Source organism: Dasypus novemcinctus, chromosome 23 (assembly GCF_030445035.2).
Source record: "Dasypus novemcinctus isolate mDasNov1 chromosome 23, mDasNov1.1.hap2, whole genome shotgun sequence".
In the NCBI taxonomy this organism is placed as follows: domain Eukaryota; kingdom Metazoa; phylum Chordata; class Mammalia; order Cingulata; family Dasypodidae; genus Dasypus; species Dasypus novemcinctus.
This window is the reverse complement of record NC_080695.1, coordinates 55,254,754-55,273,400: the sequence shown is the minus strand read 5'-3', so window position 1 is coordinate 55,273,400 and position 18,647 is coordinate 55,254,754. Positions and strand designations below refer to the sequence as shown.

The 18,647-nt window shown below is 50.0% G+C and overlaps 1 protein-coding gene across 1 annotated transcript in view; it reads left to right on the top strand.

Annotated features, from left to right (window-relative positions):
* XYLT1 (xylosyltransferase 1) overlaps positions 1-18,647 on the top strand; it is a 313,276-nt gene that overhangs the window by 281,771 nt on the left and 12,858 nt on the right. The window contains exons 8-10 of the mRNA XM_012530405.2: positions 823-999; positions 5,707-5,969; positions 13,088-13,283. Of these exons, the coding sequence (XP_012385859.2) occupies positions 823-999; positions 5,707-5,969; positions 13,088-13,283 (636 nt within the window). The remainder of the gene's footprint in view (positions 1-822; positions 1,000-5,706; positions 5,970-13,087; positions 13,284-18,647) is intronic.

The window sequence follows — 18,647 nt, the reverse complement described above, 5'->3', positions numbered from 1 at the left end:
CAGGCACAGATCCCATAACTGCTTCCCCCAAAGAACAGGGTGAGAATGTACTTTTGTGGTATCTGAGATTGTCATAAAACGACACCCCAACAGAAGTCCCTATCTCTTTTTTTCTCCCTCTGGCAATCTCTCAGCAGCTCCAACCATTGTCTTTCCTCCCTGGTCTCCCTTTTTACTCCCTATGTTGTCTCTTTCTCAGATTCCTAGGAGAGGTTGGCAAAGGGTGCTGAAGCAGGAGGAAGGCAATGGCTCCTGGTTCAGTACCATGGACAGCTGTCAGCCTCTCCCTCCCCATGTTGCCTTCCAATCCCAGTCCTGTTGCATCCAGGAATCTCATCCAGGGCTGAAATTCCAAAGCTTCTGACTTTGTTATCAGAATATCTCAGACCTGAATCTCACTGGTTTCCGATCTGCATGTTTGCAAAGCAAGAGCCCCTTAGACCCCAAGAATATTGTCCTGTGTGTTGACATCCCCTGGAGGACTTTTCCTCTCTGATGCGCAAAAAGTGGTGTCCTGGGTGATAAGGGATGTCTCGAAATCAGATTCTAGATTGCTGAGAAAATACAGTTTAGGGAAGCTCTCAGGGCAGTAGACATACAAGTAGAATTCAGAGTCTCTGCACAAAACATTCAGCTGTTCCTAGAGTTGGACCAGACTGGCCGCTGACACCTCCCCCGGACCCCCTCCTTTCAGGCAGAGAGAACAGATGAGTCTCCAGGAGCGTCCCTCTGCTGTTGGGTGGTTGTGGGGAAGGTGCCCACCCCAGCCCGTTCAGGGGAGACTGGGGGAGGTCTCAGGCTGGGCCCCTCTCTCCCCTACAGTCCTTCTTCCACACGGTCCTGGAGAACAGCCCCCACTGCGACACCATGGTGGACAACAACCTGCGGATCACCAACTGGAACCGCAAGCTGGGCTGCAAGTGCCAGTACAAGCACATCGTGGACTGGTGCGGCTGCTCCCCCAACGACTTCAAGCCTCAGGACTTCCACCGCTTCCAGGTGAGCCCACCCGGCCCTGCCAGCCCCCAGCCCAGGCACTTCCAGCAAACCTCTGCAGGCGTCCAAGGCCAGACCCACAGGGGGTCTTATCCCCTGGTCCCGACTGTGGTTGTTGATGACAATAATTGCAACATCAATAGTAGTCAACATGGATTGAGAACTTACTGCATACCAGGTCCGTTCTCACTACTTTGCCTGTTTGACTCAGTAACCCCTACGGCCACCTTAAAAGATACATATTAATACAAATATTATAATTATTGTCATCATTCTTTTTCCAGTTTACACCTGGGGAAACTGAGGCACAGAAAGGTCAACTTGTCCAGAGTCACACAGCGAGTAATGGAAAAACCTCACATTCAACCCAAGTTGTCTGTTTCCATATCCATTTCTCTAGACTGCCTGGCAAGGAGAGTCCCCTGAGATATTTGCTGAAGACATATTTCTGGGTGCAGATCTGAGTATATCTAGGGTACAGTTTCTCAACCTCGGTTCTCTTGACATTTGGGGCTGAATAATTTTCCATTGCAAGAGGCCATCCTGTGCTCTGTGGACGGTCAGCAGCAGCCCTGGCTTCCAGATGCCATTGAAACCCACCCCCCCACCCCCCGTTGTGACCACCAAAAATATCTCCAGGCGTTGCCCAGTGTCCCCCGGGCAACCAGCTCGCCCCTGGTTGAGAACCACTGATCTATGGCCAGGTCCGGGAATTTGCATTTTTAATATCTTCCACTTCAGGGGAAACCCTGGCTCTGCACCCTGTGAACTCAAAGGAGTAGCAAGAGGTGGAAGAGTTATTACCTTCACAGCTGTCTCTGCACAGCCTGGCAATTTACAGTTCTGGGAGAGCAGAGGTAGAAGGTGATAAATGTACATCTGCTTCCCAGCAGCCCGAGGGTGCCTTGGTCCCCTGGTGCTGTGCTGGACAGCCAGCTCCGTCCATCCCGTGTGAGCTCCCCTCCCTGCTCCCTCCCTGCCAGAGGCTCTCCAAGCTTCTTCCTCCAGTCCCCCTCTTTATGCCCAGCCAGCTGCCTAGAGCACAGGCAGAACACAAGAAACAAAACGAATCACCCTGAGATCAGCAGCGCCTCCGAGTGGAGATGGAGCACTGCTTCTGGAACTGCCAACAGGGAGGGAGGATGGAAAATACCAGCTAACCCAGTCCTCAGCCTGCTCCGCCCACTCCACTCTGGCTTGGAGCTGAAAAGCCCAGGGGGAGACGTGAGCTGCCCCCCTGGAGCTTCGGTCCCTTAGCCCATTTCTCAATTGTCATCTGTGGACGGCAGCACCAAGACCACCAGGGATCCTGCTAGACCAGCAGAATCTCAAGCCCACTCCAGACCTCTGGAGTCCAGTCTGCTTATTAACAAGACTCCCGGGGGATTTGGATGCTCTTTGTGTTTGAGAAGTGCTTGGGGAGAGCCTCCGCTCTGTGCCAGGCTGTAGGCCAGGCTCTCTGCAGGCCTTGTCTTAACTGTGCAGGTGGGGAAACTGAGGCACAGAGAGGTGGACTTCCTTGCCCATGGCCCCACAGGCTAGTTAAGTGATAGGACTGGGACCCCCTCCAGCTGTTTCTGGTTCCAGAGCCCACACTTTTTCCACCAGACCCTCTCTGCCACCCTGATTTTGTGCCTTCACAGGGTGCAGAAAGAAACAGCAGTTTTCCAGCCTGTATTTCTCCCAGGGTTCCCAGCTAGCAGTGTTTAGCCACCACAAGCAGTGGCTGCAACAAGTCTCTGTGCAGGCCTGTTTTGGTGGCAGCCCAGGAGCTGCCCAGGGACCTCCACAAACCCAGGTAAATTTAGGCTCAAACTTGGGTGAAATTTTAGCTCTTCATTGTCCAGGCAGAGAAGCTCTGCTAAATAGAAAGAGGGCTGCTGCAAGGGACCATTTGACCTATTCAAAAGAAATAAAAGAAATCCCACCTTGGCAGAGGACCAGCCGTGAGGCTCGCTGCAAAGGACCTTCGTCATGTAGCACAAGTTTCCCTGGGTGGCCACATTTGTATTCCAGCCCCAGGATTCTGGGGACATCGTGGTCTCTGGTAAATCTCACGTAGAGCCTGTGTCATCTGCTCACAGCTCCGCTTTTCACACTAAACAGAGATCAAGACTTTCCCCCAACATCTAGAATCAAACTGCTGCCTGCAAAGAACTCGGAGTTCTTGTTCAAAGAACTCCAAGGAGGAGAATGATAAATATAGCAACGTGCCCTCTAAGAAGATCTGGCTGTGATGAGAGAATCGCAGCTGGAGAAAGGAGGCCTCTGCCCTGCCACGGAACCTAGTACTCTGGCTCCTGAAAAAGGATTTACAAGCCCTTAGGCAGATGGGCACCCAGTTGTAGGTTTGGGGCTCTGGATAATAGTTATATAATAATAGCAGCTAGGGAAGCGGCTGCGGCTCAAGTGATTGGGCTCCCACCTACCATATGGGAGGATCCGACTTCGATCGTTGGGGCCTCCTGGTAAAAGGTGTGCCCGCGCAGTGAGCCAGTACCTACGCGGCAAGCCACTGCCCAGCCAGTGCCCGCGCAGGTCAGCCACGCAGCAAGATGATGATGCAGCAGGGGAGAGACAAAGGGGAGAGTCAAGGCAAGGCACAGGAGAGACAGGGAACTGAGGTGGCACTAGTGACAAGCAACCTTGCTCCACATCTGAGGTCCCCAGGCTCGAGTCCTGGTGAATCCTAGAGGAGAAAAACGAGAAGAGAAGACAAAAAGAGAAATGGACACAGATGGCAAAAACAGCAGGGTGGTGGAGGGGAAAGTGTTAAAAAATAATAATAATAGCAGCTAGCACTGTGGGCCAGACATTGGTCACGTCCCCATGGACTCCTCACGAAAGGACCTGACTGTACTCATTTTAAAGAGGAAGAAACTGAGGCCCAGGGAGGTTATGTGACTTGCCCAAAAACACAGCAAGACAGCTGCAGAGTGAGGATTTTCACCCAGGGGTCCTAACTCTCCAAAGCTACTCTAAGAGAACCAAGCTGATGCTTCCACTACCAGAGTGCAGGGGGAGCCCAGAGAGCCCAGGAAGCAAAAGGGGCTGTTGAGAGCAATGTCAAGGTCTTTATTTTCAGGGGCTCCCGGTTTATTCCATTAGCAGCTTGATCCTAGGGTGATGTGGAAGAAAGTATCACCAGATGTGGGTTCGAATCTTCCCTTTGCCACTTTCGACTTGGTGAGTTTGCCTATATCGCGTTATGCCCTCTGAGCCTCAGTGTCCTCATCAGAGACGCTGCGACATGAGTCGCTGGAGGATTAGAAGTAATCACTGTGAATAACACTGATGATAAATGTGGCACCCATCTATAGCGCATGCTCAGTAATTATCTTCAGGGTTGTTATTGATTCACAGAAGGGAAAAGAGTGATAAGCCCAAATTCAGGTCAGTATTACCCCTAGATCATAAGCTCCACAGGGGAAGGGGCCCATATTTGACTTGTTTCTGTAGCCCCCAACCAGGGCCAGTGAACTATGACCCACAGGCCAAATCCAGCCCACTGCCTGCTTTTGTACATAAAGTTTTATTGGCACACAACCATGTCAGTTCATCTACTATTTTGTCTATGGCTGCTTTCACTCTATGACAGAAGAATTATACAGTTACAAAGCTGAAACTTTTCACTGTCTGGCCTTCCCCAGAAAAGTTTGTCAATCCCTGCTCTAGACCACAACATAAGACTTGATAGAGAGCAGGTGTTCAGTATTTTATTTCTTTGACCTTCAATCCCGAATCTTAATCCCAGTTCTTCCACTAACTTGCTGTGTGGCCTTGGTTCAGTGTCTTCCCTTCTCTGGGCCAGAGTTTCCTTGAGAGCTTGCTTTACTTCCATGGTCATCAAACACTGGGAAGCTTGTTTGGGATTCAGATTCCTGACTTAGTAGTTCTGGAGAAGGGTCCTAGAATCTGACTCTTCAAAAGCTTCCCAGGTGTCTCTGCCGTGCAGCCAGTGCTAATGTCACTTGCATTGTCCTCAATCCATAGAGAGCAAATGAATGGCCTGGAACGTCTATTAAAATACAGATTCCTGGTCCCCACTCCCAGAGATTCCAACTCAACAAATCTAGGTGGGCTGTCATTTGTGAACCTGCAAGTCTGCTGTGATACCAGGGAGGCAACAGGGAGTGGTAGGGACTGTGGTCAGCCAAAAAGCCCAAGCTCCACCTAAAGGGACAGGCCCTATTCAGAGTTAACCCAGTTGTTACTATGCAGGAATGAGGGCCTGGGGTTACCAGATCAATTTCTTTTTAAAGGGAAGCCAGAAGGCAATTCTGTGTGCTCTTTCTACTTTTTAAATGTTTGCCAGCTAATTCATTTTTAAAACACTGTGCAGGCTATATTTGCCCTGGATTGCTAGTCTGTGGCCTCTAGCTAAATGATGGCCGAGATCCATCCCAGTTATAAATTTTGAGACTGTAATTTATTTAACAAATGCTGAACTGTGCTTACCAAGTGCAAGCCGTTCCTTTCAGTGCTTTACAAATAATAACCCATTCGGTCCTCCCATCGCCCTTAGCATCATCTCCATTTTACAGATGAGGAAACTGAGAACAGAGAGGTCAGTAAGCATCCAAGCTGGAATTCGAGCCAGGCAGGTCAACTCCAGAGCCTCTCCCATCACCTCCAGGATGTTCCATCAGGGACCCGCCGTCCCACCCCCACTCCATGCTGACCCTGTTCTTTTCTATCCCGTGAGCACAGCAGACAGCCCGGCCCACCTTCTTTGCCCGCAAGTTCGAAGCCGTGGTGAATCAGGAAATCATCGGGCAGCTGGACTCTTACCTGTACGGGAACTACCCTGCAGGCACCCCAGGCCTCCGCTCCTACTGGGAGAACGTCTACGACGAGCCCGATGGTGTCCACAGCCTCAGTGACGTGGCACTCAGCTTGTACCACTCCTTCGCCCGTCTGGGCCTCCGGCGGGCCGAGTCATCGCTCCACACGGATGGGGAGAACAGCTGCCGGTGAGCCCACGGGAGGGCGGGCGGGGTTGCCGGGAAGGGACCAGGAGCCCGGGGACCAAGACGGAGGTGACCGGAGCCGGGGACGGCCCTGCCTCCTCTTTAAGGGCTGCAATTCCGCTCCACGTTCTGCTCTCTCTTTTCTGCAGTCATCCCCAGCATTTCCCAGTCTGAGCCTGGCCACACTTTTTGCTTTACTTTTTGCCTTTTTGAAATACCGTATCTAATATTTACCTAGTTTTCTTTCAGGTTGACTCCTCTTATGCTGTTTTAGATGTAGTAGAAGGAAATTTTGTCACTATCTTATGCAGGAGTGTTTGTCTTAAATGGAAAGCAACCATGAAAACACAGAACACAAGTCGCTTGATGATGGAAAAATGTCAAATATATGCAAAAGAGAGAGCAAAGTGCAGCTCCATGGTCCCGTCACCCAGCCCCAGCAGTTTCTAACGCCTGGCCAGTCTGTTCCATCTTCCCCTTCACCCTCTCCCCACCACTTCCCAGATCAGTTGGAAGCAAATCCTAGACAGATCATTTCAGCCATTAAATTTTACTATGTATCTCTAAAAAATGCAGGCTCCTCTTTTTAAACCATCACGATAACACCATGATCACACCTACAGATATAACCACCCAAAGTCTTTAAGATGCCAGAACTGTTACTTCCAATGTCCAGGTACCTTATCACCTTAGGCTCATCTCCCCTCATTAGCTGGTATGAGATGAAACCTTGGGGAAGAGTGTTCTAGACTATATGGGAAGAAGGAGAACAGTAGGGCAATGATTCACCATCGTCTCCTTCCCTCCCCTCCCTCTCCCTAAGCCAGCCACCCCTTTCCTTTCGGGGTGCCTTTCTTTCCCATCTCTAGCAGTATGCATTGCAGATATTTACATAATTGCAACCAGAACTTGGTATCCTGTTTTTTCCTCTTGGCTTTATACTATTAGCCCCGCCTCCCCCTCCCCAGGCCGCTCTGCCATTTCCGTAAGGATAATGATCCTTTTTGATGCTGCCAGTACTCCATTGAGCAGAAATTCCAGAGTTTGCTTAATCCAGTCCTTTGCTGTTGCTGTTGCCAGTTACGAACTATTGTAAATAACGTTCTGATGAATATCTTTTTGCAGAAGCCTTTTCTTTTTTTCCTCTCTTTCCTGATTATTTCTTTAGGATAAATACCCAGAAATGCCTCTAATCACTCTCCTCTTTCTTGTTTTCCTGCCTCCTCCCCCATCGCCCCTTTTTAATAACAAAGAACATTTGGGGGTTTTTTGTTTTTTGGGTTGTTTTTTTTTCCGAGCCTCAGTCTCTCTCCATTCTGCCTTCCCCTGCTCCTCTCTTCCCTCTTCTTGGGAAGGGAAGGAGAAGAAAAGAAATCTCTCGTTCCCTAAAACTGAAAACACCAGCAGGTGCCTCATGCACAGCTAGCTGGGTTTCTGTAGGGCTGCAGCAGTTTCTCCATATCTCTTCATTCCCCCAGACATCTGTCGCCACATACTCTGATTTAGTTTAAAAGGAAACAAGTGCAGGTTGGGAACCCAAGAGCTGCAGTTTGAACATGATTCCACCTATTAGCTGGCAGACTGTTGGCAAGTCACTTAAACTCTCTGAGCCTTAGTTTCCTCATCTGGAAAATAGGGATAGTCATACTTCTATATCAGAGCTCGTGAGGTCTAAAGAAGAAAATCCTCAAAGATGACCGTATGAGCTACATCTGATCATCCCCATTTTAACAGGGTTTTACATGTTAAGTGCTCAACAAATTGGCATCACTCTTGGTATCTTAGTTGCTGCTGTTAAGGCCCAGAAAGCAGTTGACCTACTGTGTGAAATACAGTCCCTTTAGCCGAGCGTACGGACCACACATCACATTCTCGCTGTGGTTTTCCTTTGCCTCTCGCCCCGCTCTCCCTGCACAGCCAGCCCTTCCCCTATCTGCAAGGGCTGTGTCTCCCACAGCCTAGCTGGGCAGCTCTTTTTTTTTTTTTTTAAATAAAGACTTATTTTTTTATTTATTTCTCTCCCCTTCCCTTCCCCCCCCCCCCCCCAGTTGTCTGCTCTCTGTGTCCATTTGCTGTGTGTTCTTCTGTGACCGCTTCTATCCTTATCAGCGGCACCGGGAATCTGTGTTTCTTTTTGTTGCGTCACCTTGTTGTGTCAGCTCTCTGTGTGTGTGGCACCATTCCTGGGCAGGCTGCACTTTCTTTCGCGCTGGGCGGCTCTCCTTATAGGGCACACTCCTTGCACGTGGGGCTCCCCTACACGGGCGACACCCCTGCGTGGCAGGGCACTCCTTGCGTGCATCAGCACTGCACATGGGTCAGCTCCACACGGGTCAAGGAGGCCCAGGGTTTGAACCGCGGACCTCCCATGTGGTAGATGGACACCCTAACCACTGGGCCAAGGCCACCTCCCGGGGCAGCTTTTTAAGAGCTCCCCGCCCAGGGCCCTGCTCAGGTCCTCTCCCAAGTTACAAGTAGCTCTAGGGCTCTGCTGCCAACCCCCCCCCCCCCCCCACTGCACATGGCCAAGGTGCCTGATGGAGGTCATGGGTGAGAATATTGCTCCCCTGCCCGTCCAGGGGCAGGGTCCAGGCCTAAATCCCAGTGCCTGATACTTAGACTCATTCAGGAATAGTTTTAATGCCAGCCTTCATAGGTAAATGATTTTATAGGAAATTCCGGCAGACAACCCCAATTTATTTAGAGTTGTTGAAATTTTCTCCTGGTCCTTGTTTGTGAATTAAGCAAGCCATCCTTGCCTCAGGCCTGGAATCCTTTCACTTCTATCTCATTTTTTTTTTATTGTAATGGAAACTTCGTGCTCGGCTTTGGGCAAATAGGATATATTTATGAATACAATCTTGCAAATATTGGGGCAAAGGACTCTTATCCCAAAAGGTAATGAAGAGTTAGTTCCCATCCCCAGGATATCTAGGGAAAAGGTGAAGAATTTATTTTAAGAGTCTCATTTTGGGAAACGGACTTTGGCCTAGTGGTTAGAGCGTCCGTCTACCACATGGGAGGTCCGCGGTTCAAACCCTGGGCCTCCTTGACCCGTGTGGAGCTGACCCATGTGCAGTGCTGATGCGCACAAGGAGTGCCCTGCCACACAGGGGTGTCCCCCGCGTAGGGGAGCCCCACGCGCAAGGAGTGCGCCCCATAAGGAGAGCCGCCCAGCGTGAAAGAAAGTGCAGCCTGCCCAGGAATGGGGCCGCCCACACTTCCCGTGCTGCTGACGACAACAGAAGCGGACAAAGAAACAAGACGCAGCAAACAAACACCAAGAACAGACAACCAGGGGAGGGGGGGGGGGAAATTAAATAAATAAATAAATCTTTTTAAAAAAAAAAGAGTCTCATTTTATCTGGGCTATACGTGCAAATTGTGCCTTTTCAGGCTATAGGGTAATCTTTTATTAAAATGTTTATGGGTATTTTTCTCATTATAAAGTAACATAGGCTCACCAGAGAAATTTTTGAAATGACAGATTTAGAGAAGAAGAAAATAGTGTTGGCTTGTGATCCACCAACGAGAGATAAGGGTTGTCAGTGTTTTATTTTGGGTCCTGAAATTCACATGCCCTCTGGGGCCAGGCAAGTTGTCTGACTTGTCAGCCAGTCAGCGACAGCTCCTGCCGGGCAGCCCCAGCTCCCTAAAGCACCCCCGCCCGTCAGTGCTTAATTCCAGCACATTCTGGCCCTGTGGGAATGCAAACTCTGAATTGCCAAACCTCCTGATTTTTTAAGAGACATCAAATCCAGACTTGTATGTGAACCTCCTAATTTTCCAAAGCTCAATTTATTTACATAAGGAAAAAAAGCACCTTTCGGGCAAATGAATGCATCTGTGGCACACACACACTCCCCTCCCTGAGTTTTATTATTTCATGCCTTGATTTTTTTTTTCTGTAGAGGTAACAGTTTTTATTATTTAAGTACTGAATACAGTCAAGAGGAGGAGTGAGAACTTTGTGCACCCTGGATTTTCTTTAGGAGCACAGTGTTCAAGAGCAAATCCTTCTAGAAAGGGTCTCTGCCAGGAATCACCTTCGCTAAGTCACTCATTCACTCATTCAACAAGTATTGACTGAGCCTCTGTCACATGCCAGTTTCTGTGACAGGCCCCAGGCACACAGCTGTGATCCAGCCAGACCGGGGCCCTGTGCTCAAGACCCACACATTCTGGTGGGAAGAGAGGTTTTACCTGAGCACAAAAGATTAGTAGAAATAAATGTTCTGCAGAGAATGAGAGATGGTGACTTAAGATTTCATGGCCAAGGAATATCTCTCTGAGGTGGCAGCATTGAAACAAAATGGTAAGACAGAGTCAGCATGCCATCACAAGAGAAGAGTATTCCCAGCAGAAAAGAGCCTTTGCAAAGGCCTTGAGGCAGAAATGAACTTAGGCTATTTAAGAATCCAAAATAAGGCCTGAGGGGCAAGAAGATGGTAGGACAGGGCAGAAAGATGAGGCTGGAGAGTAAGGCAGGACTTCATAAACTTTGGATTTTATTGCAAGCATTAAACAAAGCCATTTGTGGTATGTAAGCCAGAGACATATATAATCTGACTTTTACAGGGCTCTTTTTCCAAGGCTACTAGGACATGAGGTTGTAGAGGCCAGAGGTGGGAGGAAGACAAGTAAGGCAGCTCCTGTGGAAGTCCAGGGAAGGAACAGTGGGAGCTCGGACCAGGGTGGTGGCAGTGCCTAAAGAGAGTACCCAACATAGAGGTGACAGAATTTCTTGATAGAAGGTGGGAGAAAGCAGGCAACCAAAGAGTCACTCTTAGGTTTCCAGAGTACTTAGCCATCCCTTGTTTACTTGTCCCTTGTATTGCAGCATTCAATACAATTGACCATTCTCTTTTTTAAATACTTTCTTCTTTTGGCTTCCATGACAACAAGCACTCCTGCTTGCCTTCCACCTCACCGGCCCTACCCTCCTTACAGAACAAATACCAACAGTGCATTGCTTATCTCTCGCCATGATGGTGCTGCATAACAAGCAAGCCCCAGATCTGTGATGTGAAATGGTGAACATTTACTTAGCACTCAGGCTTGTCGGTCAGCCGGGCCATGTGCCTGGCCTCGGTGGGCCTCGGTCCTGCTACTGCATTCAGCTGTGGTGAGGAGCATGACTCTGTTGATTTGGGCTGGTTATTGGCTGGCTGCTGGGTAATCGAGAATGGCCCTAGCTGGGACAACTGGGGTGGTTCAGCTCCCAGGGTCTCATCCTTCAGCAGCCTAGCCCCCAGCATGTTCTCATGGCGTTCACCAAAGAGCAGGAATGGAGATGCACAATGCTTCCTGAGGCCCAGCCGAGAACTGGCGTGGCTTTCTTTCTACCACACTCTGTTGCCCAAGCACATTATAAGTGCAACCCAGATTCAAGAGGTGGAAAGAAAGACTCTGCCTCTTTGGTGCAAGGAGAATTGCAAATCCATGTGGGAAAGAGTGTGGAAACAGGCGGGGTAAAGAACTGGGGACACTGATGCAGACAAACACAGGCACTTACTCTTCTAAAACTCTGTATCATCCAGTACAGGAGACATAGATGCAAGTGTCTTCAACTTAAATAAGAATAAATAGGATTTTAAAGCCATTTATTTAGTCCTACTAGCCACATTTCAGTTGATAAATTGCCACATGGGGCTGCCAGCTACCATACTAGACGGTGCGGCTGGAAAGCATTTTTATCCTTGCAACAGTTGTGTTGGACAGCACTGCCCCACAGTCCCCGCAGTGGCAGAGCAACATAAAAGTGGGGTGGGGATGGGGAGAGGGGTGGTTTCCTTTCCCAAAGTCCAGACCCGACTCCGGTTTCCATGAGCCATGCATGTGCCCTGAGCAATCTGAAGGCTGCTCAGGCTTCTTCTGCAAAGCCCCTGAGGCATCCCAGTAACCACGGCAGCGATTCCAGGGGGGCTGCATAAGCACGGGAAGAAGGCATCCCTAACCATCATAATTGGACATAAAGACCTAGACTCCAGATCGGGACCAGAGGGAGGGCTGCGTTTAGCTGCACCAGGACGGTGATTTGTGGAACACTGTTATTAAGGAGCCACACATACCCTCTAAGTGCTGCACAATTTACACATTGCAGAAGCAAGCGGCCTTTTATTTTACAAGTAGAAAAGACAGTGAGGCTGGGCGCCTTCGCAGCCTTCTCTCTCTGCTCCCTCCTCTCCTCTGAGGTCTCCGCTTCAGCTTCCCTGCCCCTTTCAGCCAGCAAGCCTTTCAGGATCAAAGGCAGGCGTTTTAAAACAGTGGGCTACCTGTTTATGTTTTATCCTGGGAGCTTGGCTATCATTTTCTAAAGGAAATACACAGTGTTGGTGGTAAGGAGGACAGTGAAGGTGGAAATCAGTGCAGCCGTTCTGGTAAAGCCAGGAGGCAGGCGTGATGAGAGCCCCCTGGAGATTAAAAAAGGAGAGAGATGTTCCGGAAAACATGCTTGTTCAAGGATGTTTAATGCAGCATTGTTTATAATGGCAAAAAAAAGCAACCAGTTAAAGATCCGCTGATGCTCCATGCAATACGGCGTTACGTGCAATGCAGTACTGTGCATACACACACAGAAACACAATCACGTTCCCAGAGACTGTGCAGAGACGTAATGTTCAAGACATGCTGTTAAGCAAAAGCAGGATATAAACTGATACATTTATTACTTTCCTAACTATGTAATATTTATGCATATATATGCAATGAAAAAAAGGCAGACAGGAAATAGGCCTATGCCAGTGTGTGCCCGCCATTGTCACCTGCCAGTGCCCAGCTCCAGGGAGACTCGTAAATATCTGTCAACTGACATTATCTATGGGAAGGGAGACCAAATGTAATTTTTATTTTCTTTATTGTACTTTCCTACAGCCAGGATGTTTTATGTTTGTAACTGGTAAGAGTTATTAAAAGTTATTCAGATTATAGATACACAGAGAGCAGCTTTCAAAGGGATGCAAAGGAATGTGGGAGTGTGGTATAAAAGGAAAAGGGAGAATGGAGACCATTTCAGGAACAGGACTGGCACGCACGGGTGGGCCTGGGGGAGCCCCACTGTGACCCTACACACCTTCTGGCCCTAACCCATGAGCGTGTGTGAGACTGTATGTGTTTTTCAGGTACTACCCAATGGGCCACCCGGCTTCTGTCCACCTCTACTTCCTTGCCGACCGCTTCCAGGGCTTTCTGGTCAAGCATCACGCTACCAATCTAGCCGTGAGCAAGCTCGAGACCCTGGAGACATGGGTGATGCCAAAGAAAGTCTTCAAGATTGCAAGCCCGCCCAGCGACTTCAGGAGGCTTCAGTTTTCCGAGGTAAGAGGCCTGATGCTGTCCTCTCTCCTCTTAAGAGACCCCCATGTGGCCCTTGGCAGTTGGAGATGGAAGAGAAGGGCCCATGGGGAGACCCAGAGATGTATCTCAAAGATGAGCTCACCCTCTGGTGGGAGAAAGTTCTCCCGCAGTGAACACTGGAACCAGAGCCTTAAACAAGGCCAGAAGAGAGACACAGTGGGGTATTTAACATCTGGGGGCCAAATCAAACTGGAGCCTCAGTCTGTCTCTTCTGGTTGAATTTCTGCTCTTCTTCATTTTTTGTCTTAGCCGGTGACTCCTAAACCTGTGTTTGTAACAGACCAGTAACAAACCAGTTTCCTAATGAAATGGTTTCATTAGCCCAGCTTTCAGGTTGGAGAACAGAGGCCCATAGAGATGCAGCAATTTCTTGGATCATAGCTCAGGAAACACAAGAGCTCGTGGTTGAACTCAGGTCTCTGGCTGCAAATCCCATGCAAGGTTTATCTCAACTAAGCACCAGGTTATCCGTTGAATGGAGAAATGGGTGGGTGGTGGATGGATGAATGCATGGGTCCACAGAGCAGTTTCTCCATCCCTAGTTAGCATCAGCTTTTAGTCATTTTGCTGGCTGAGGACATGGACCTACCCAGCACCACCCTTGTAACGTCACTGCTGCCTCCAGGCCCCTAAGACCCTACCTGATCTGGCCTCTTCTCTGGCTCATCCAGCCCACGCTCCTCCTGGCTCAGACTTCTTCTGTCTGTCAAACGTGCTGAGCTTGTTCCCGCCTTGGCACATGCTGGTCCCCCAGTCTACGCTTTTCCCTGCGTTTTCACATCCCTATCTTCTTTGTCATTCTCCTCTCAGTTCAAAGGGTCCTTCCAAGAAGCCTTTCCTGACCTTGCAGACCACAGTAGCTGCAGTGCCCGCCCTGCACTTCCCTGTTTCGTTGTTTCTCTTCTCTTTTACCATCTATGATTATCTTGTTTGCCTGTTGGATCACTTGTTGATTGTCCCCACAAGACAGCTGGGGCTGTCTCCCTCCCTTTCACTGCTGTGTCCCCCACTTATCGGAGAGTACACAGCATTTGTAGATGCTGCATGGTATTTTTGAATGAATGAGTGAATATATTTGGGTCGTGATGCTGGAAGGAAGGGGAAGCAGGATGAAGCTCAGCAGGGGGTCCCCACACGGAACCCTGGCACCTGATGTCTGCCTTTTCCCCATCAGTAAGCAGCTAAGGAGGTGATCCATCCCGGGAGTTGTGCGTTCCTGATGACTTCAGCTCAGAATGAATGATCTAGAATAGGGAGGATCTTGAAGGGCTGGGAAAGGGAGGGGTCCCACCTGCCACATTTTCCTCCTGGTCCTTCTCCAGCCCCTGCTGCCCCTGCCTGGCTGGCCTATGCCACACTGAATGGGCCACGTATGGAACAGGACCTGGCTGGGAGTTTTCTTGTTGCACCACCACTTTCATTGGAGGCTCTGAATGAATTGGCTGGAGTTGACCTGCCGTCAGAGCCCACTCCATAAATCCCTGGCATCGGGAGGCAACTCGATGCTCTCCCCATTGGACTCAGTGCTGGGGGCCCAAGCAGCCAGCTGAAGACATGAATGTCCCATTAAAGAGGTGGATGCCTGATGGCACTCCCTGCTCAGCGGCCTGCCTCCGGCAGTGCCAGGTGATGTTGCCCATTCCACGGCTAGTGATTTGTGAGGTTCCTACGATGGGTCTCGTGCCCTGGGCATGAGAACCACCAAGAACAATGGCAGAGTAGTAGCGTGGGGTGGCAGAGTACTGAATCTTGCACTTCTGATTTTTTTCCCTAAAGCCTTAATGATTTTTAAGGACAAAGGTTGTAAAAGTGAACAAGAAGGAAGGGGAGTGCGGCAGAGTTACTCTGGGCTGTTGGGAATCGCCCCTGTGTTAGCACCGTCCCCAGGGCCTTGCGTGGTGCCTGGCTCACGGTGGCTGCTGAGTTTTATTGAACAGCCGAGGTAGATTTCTCTGTCCTCTGAGAGCCCCACACTATTGGCCTGGAGAAGAGACATTCGGTCCTTTCAGCCGTCATCAAGCGCCCGCGTGCAGTGTGCTGGGATCAGGAGGCACAACAGCGAGCCCGAAGGATGAGGTCCTTGTTCTGGTGAATTGCAGTCAAGTGGGGGCAGCCAGGCAGTGAGTGAGCAAAATAAATGAACAAAAACATCTCAGCTAACAACAAGTATGATAAGATGATTCAGGAAGGCATTTCAAAGAGAGAACTTTAGAACTGAAACCTGTAAAGAGCCAGCTATGAAGAGATCTGGAGGAATAGCATTCAGGGGACAGAAAAGAGGATGTGCAGAGGCACCAAGGCTCCAGGAAGGAGCATGGCACGTGCAGAAGCAGCAAGGAGTCGACTTGGCCCGAGCCCCCTGAGCAAGAGGGAAAGTGGCCGGGGGGGACATGTGAGAGGGGACAGGGGGCCACATGGTGACAGGACTTGCTGGCCTTGGAAAAAGGTGTGGATTGTACTTTAAGTGCAGTGGGCAGCCTTTGCCATGTGGGTGTTAAGCTTGAACTTGAACAGTGTTTAAATCTGGGTACGTGATCGTTTGTGCTGACTGGCTGTGGATGTCACAGGGAGACCCAGTGAGACCTAGGACCACAGAGCATCTGCTCGCAGTGGGGGGGCTCCGTCTCAGGCAGCCCCTCCTTGGGGGAGGCAGCTGGCTTTCTCCTTGCTCTCTTGGTTTAGAAGCAAAACCCAGGTTTCCCACCGCCAGCTGATCCACAGCTCTTCTGCCAGGGTTGTCTTCACTTTAGAACTCAGACTTCAGAGAACTGCACACCCCCATTTCTTTGGGGATCCAAGGACAATGTTCTGGTGGGTCAGAAATCCCTTCCTTAAAGAGGGCCCCAAAGGAGTTTTGTTGTCAGTCACCCCATTTGTTCTCATCTGTTGGAAATCCAGTGTGTGGAAGGCCTGGGTGTGTGGGGAGGTCTGTACCCTCAGCCCCTACTCATTCATGGCGCAGATTTATACACCAAGCACCTACTATGCGCTCAGTGCCAACAAATGCATTGATATGGGTAAACCAGTTCTTGGCCTGGGGGATGGACATCAGGGAAGGCTTCTGGGAAGAGGTGACACCAAAATTGAGATCTGGATGGTAAAAGCCAGCCAGGGGGAAGGGAGGGAAAGGAAGAGAGACTGTCTCAAGAAGAGGGCTCGGCATGGACAAAAGATCACAAGCAGGGAGAGATCCCTTCTCTTGCAGGCAGAGAGCCACCAGGAGCCGAAGGCAAGTAAGGGGTAGCGTGGGGGACAGAGATGAAGCTGGGGTGGGAATGAGCCACAAAGATCTCGCGGGACGGGGGGGAGGAGACCAGACATTTCCTTAAGAACAACGAGGAGCCGAAAGAGGTTAGAAGTAGGACAGTAACGAGATCAGATTCCTTTTGGAGAATCTCCCAGACCTTGATGGCTAACTTGGATGCTGCTCAGCCAATCATTTTTTCCTCCCATAAAGAATATTGTTTTAATTCCTGCCATGCTCCAGGCACTGTGCTGGGCCCCAGGGAGACCCAGGAGCAGCTAGCCCCCACTTACCTCCAGGGAGGCTGAAAATGCCCACATTTCACAAGCCTGGGAGGGGCAGCGGCTCCTGCAGAAATACCAGAGCAGTGACTCAGCCTTGGGAGGCATCCCCAGGACAGCTCCCTGGGCACGGTCTATCCCCTCCGTGTGATGGCGCCTTAAAGCAGGGCACATACTCATGAACATCTGTGTGTGGCCGCTGCCCTGATGGGCAGCCCACGCTCAGCGCATATGTGTTGGATGAGTAAATGAGAGAGTGAAGGAGTGAATGAATGAGCGGGAAGCAGTGTAGCACAGAGGGTAAGAAAGTTGTCCCTGGGGTCCGATGCTGGCCCTGCCGCTTCCTGGCCATGGCACTGTCTCCAGTTGTCTCTCTTCTCTGAGCCTCAGTTTACTCATCTGTAAAAGGAAGAGAATGGCAAGGGTCCCTCCTTCATGGAGCTGGGAGTATTAAATGAATGAAGGCATCCAAGCGCTTAGATGCCTGCCACACTGTGAGCTCTGTCAATGGGGCTCTGTGTCCTGAGTAAAGAATGGACTCAGCAACTCGAGGCAAGAACAGTGAGAAAGCAAATCAGCTCCTGTTCACACTGTCTGGAGGAAATCTTCTCAGGGTGTAGATGTATGCACTCCCACCCGCACCCAACCCACACACACACACACCGTTAGAACTGCGGGTTTCTGGAAGACACAGGAGCAGTGCGAGCCTTGTATTGTGCTCTTTACCATCTACCAAGCAACCCACCTGCTGTGTCTTCAAAAGCACTAAGTGAATCCTTTTGATCTGCCTCGCAGCAGAGCTCAGGGTCAGGAATCAACATTGTTCATCTTTTTTTGTTGTTTGTTTTGGTTTTTTTTTTGGTCAAGTCATTCACTCATTCATTTGCCCAGTGTTTATTGAGCACCTACTATGTGCTAAACACTGAACTGGGAACCAGGAAAGTGGTGAACAAAGCAGGTGAGGCCCCCATTCTCATAGAACTTATAGAATAACAGGAAGAATAAAAATAAAAGCATTGACAAGCAACCCTTGGTGCTCATCGCCACTGGTTTAAAGAAAAGAAAGCAGTCGAGTAGGACAGAGGGTGATTGAGGAGCCATTTTATGGCGGGGAGGTGGCAATCAGGGGTAGACCCTAATAAGGAGACCTCAGAGATAAGGGGCTGGCTGTACAGAGATGTTAGGAGAGAACCTTCCATGCAGAAGACGTGGTACAGATGCCCTGAGGGAGCAAGCCTGGTGGGTTTGAGGGGCCAAAAGAAAGCAAGCGTGGCTACCGTGCCACAAGCAAGAGGGCAAGATGGTTGCAGAGGGAGGCAGGGGCGAGCAAAGGTGAGCCCTCGAAGCCACCAAAAGAGGACCAGCTCAGACACTGCACACAGTCGGAAGCAGTGAGGGGACATTTTACCAGGCCTCCTGGCCACTGGGTGGAGAATAACTTGCAGGGGCAAAAGCAGAAGGAGGGAGGCCAAGAGCAGATTACTCATGGGTCAGAGCGACACACACCTGCTCTCAGGAAGGATGGATTATCCAATCATCTCCCCATCCCTGGGGTCTGGCTCAGAATTTTAGGGTAGCCAAACCCATCTCTTCCTGGGAAAGCCACTTACACTCATGCGAATGAGGGGCAATGCTGGGGGTCTCTCCTTTTTTCAAGTTTATGATTGGACAACTCCAAAACTTCCACTTCCTTCATGTTTGGAAGTATTGCCCCTAAATGGAAGTGTGTGATCTGGGAGGCCTGGGAACTAAAGTGGAAGCCATCTATACTTGTTGAGCGTGAGGGCATATGTTTACTTC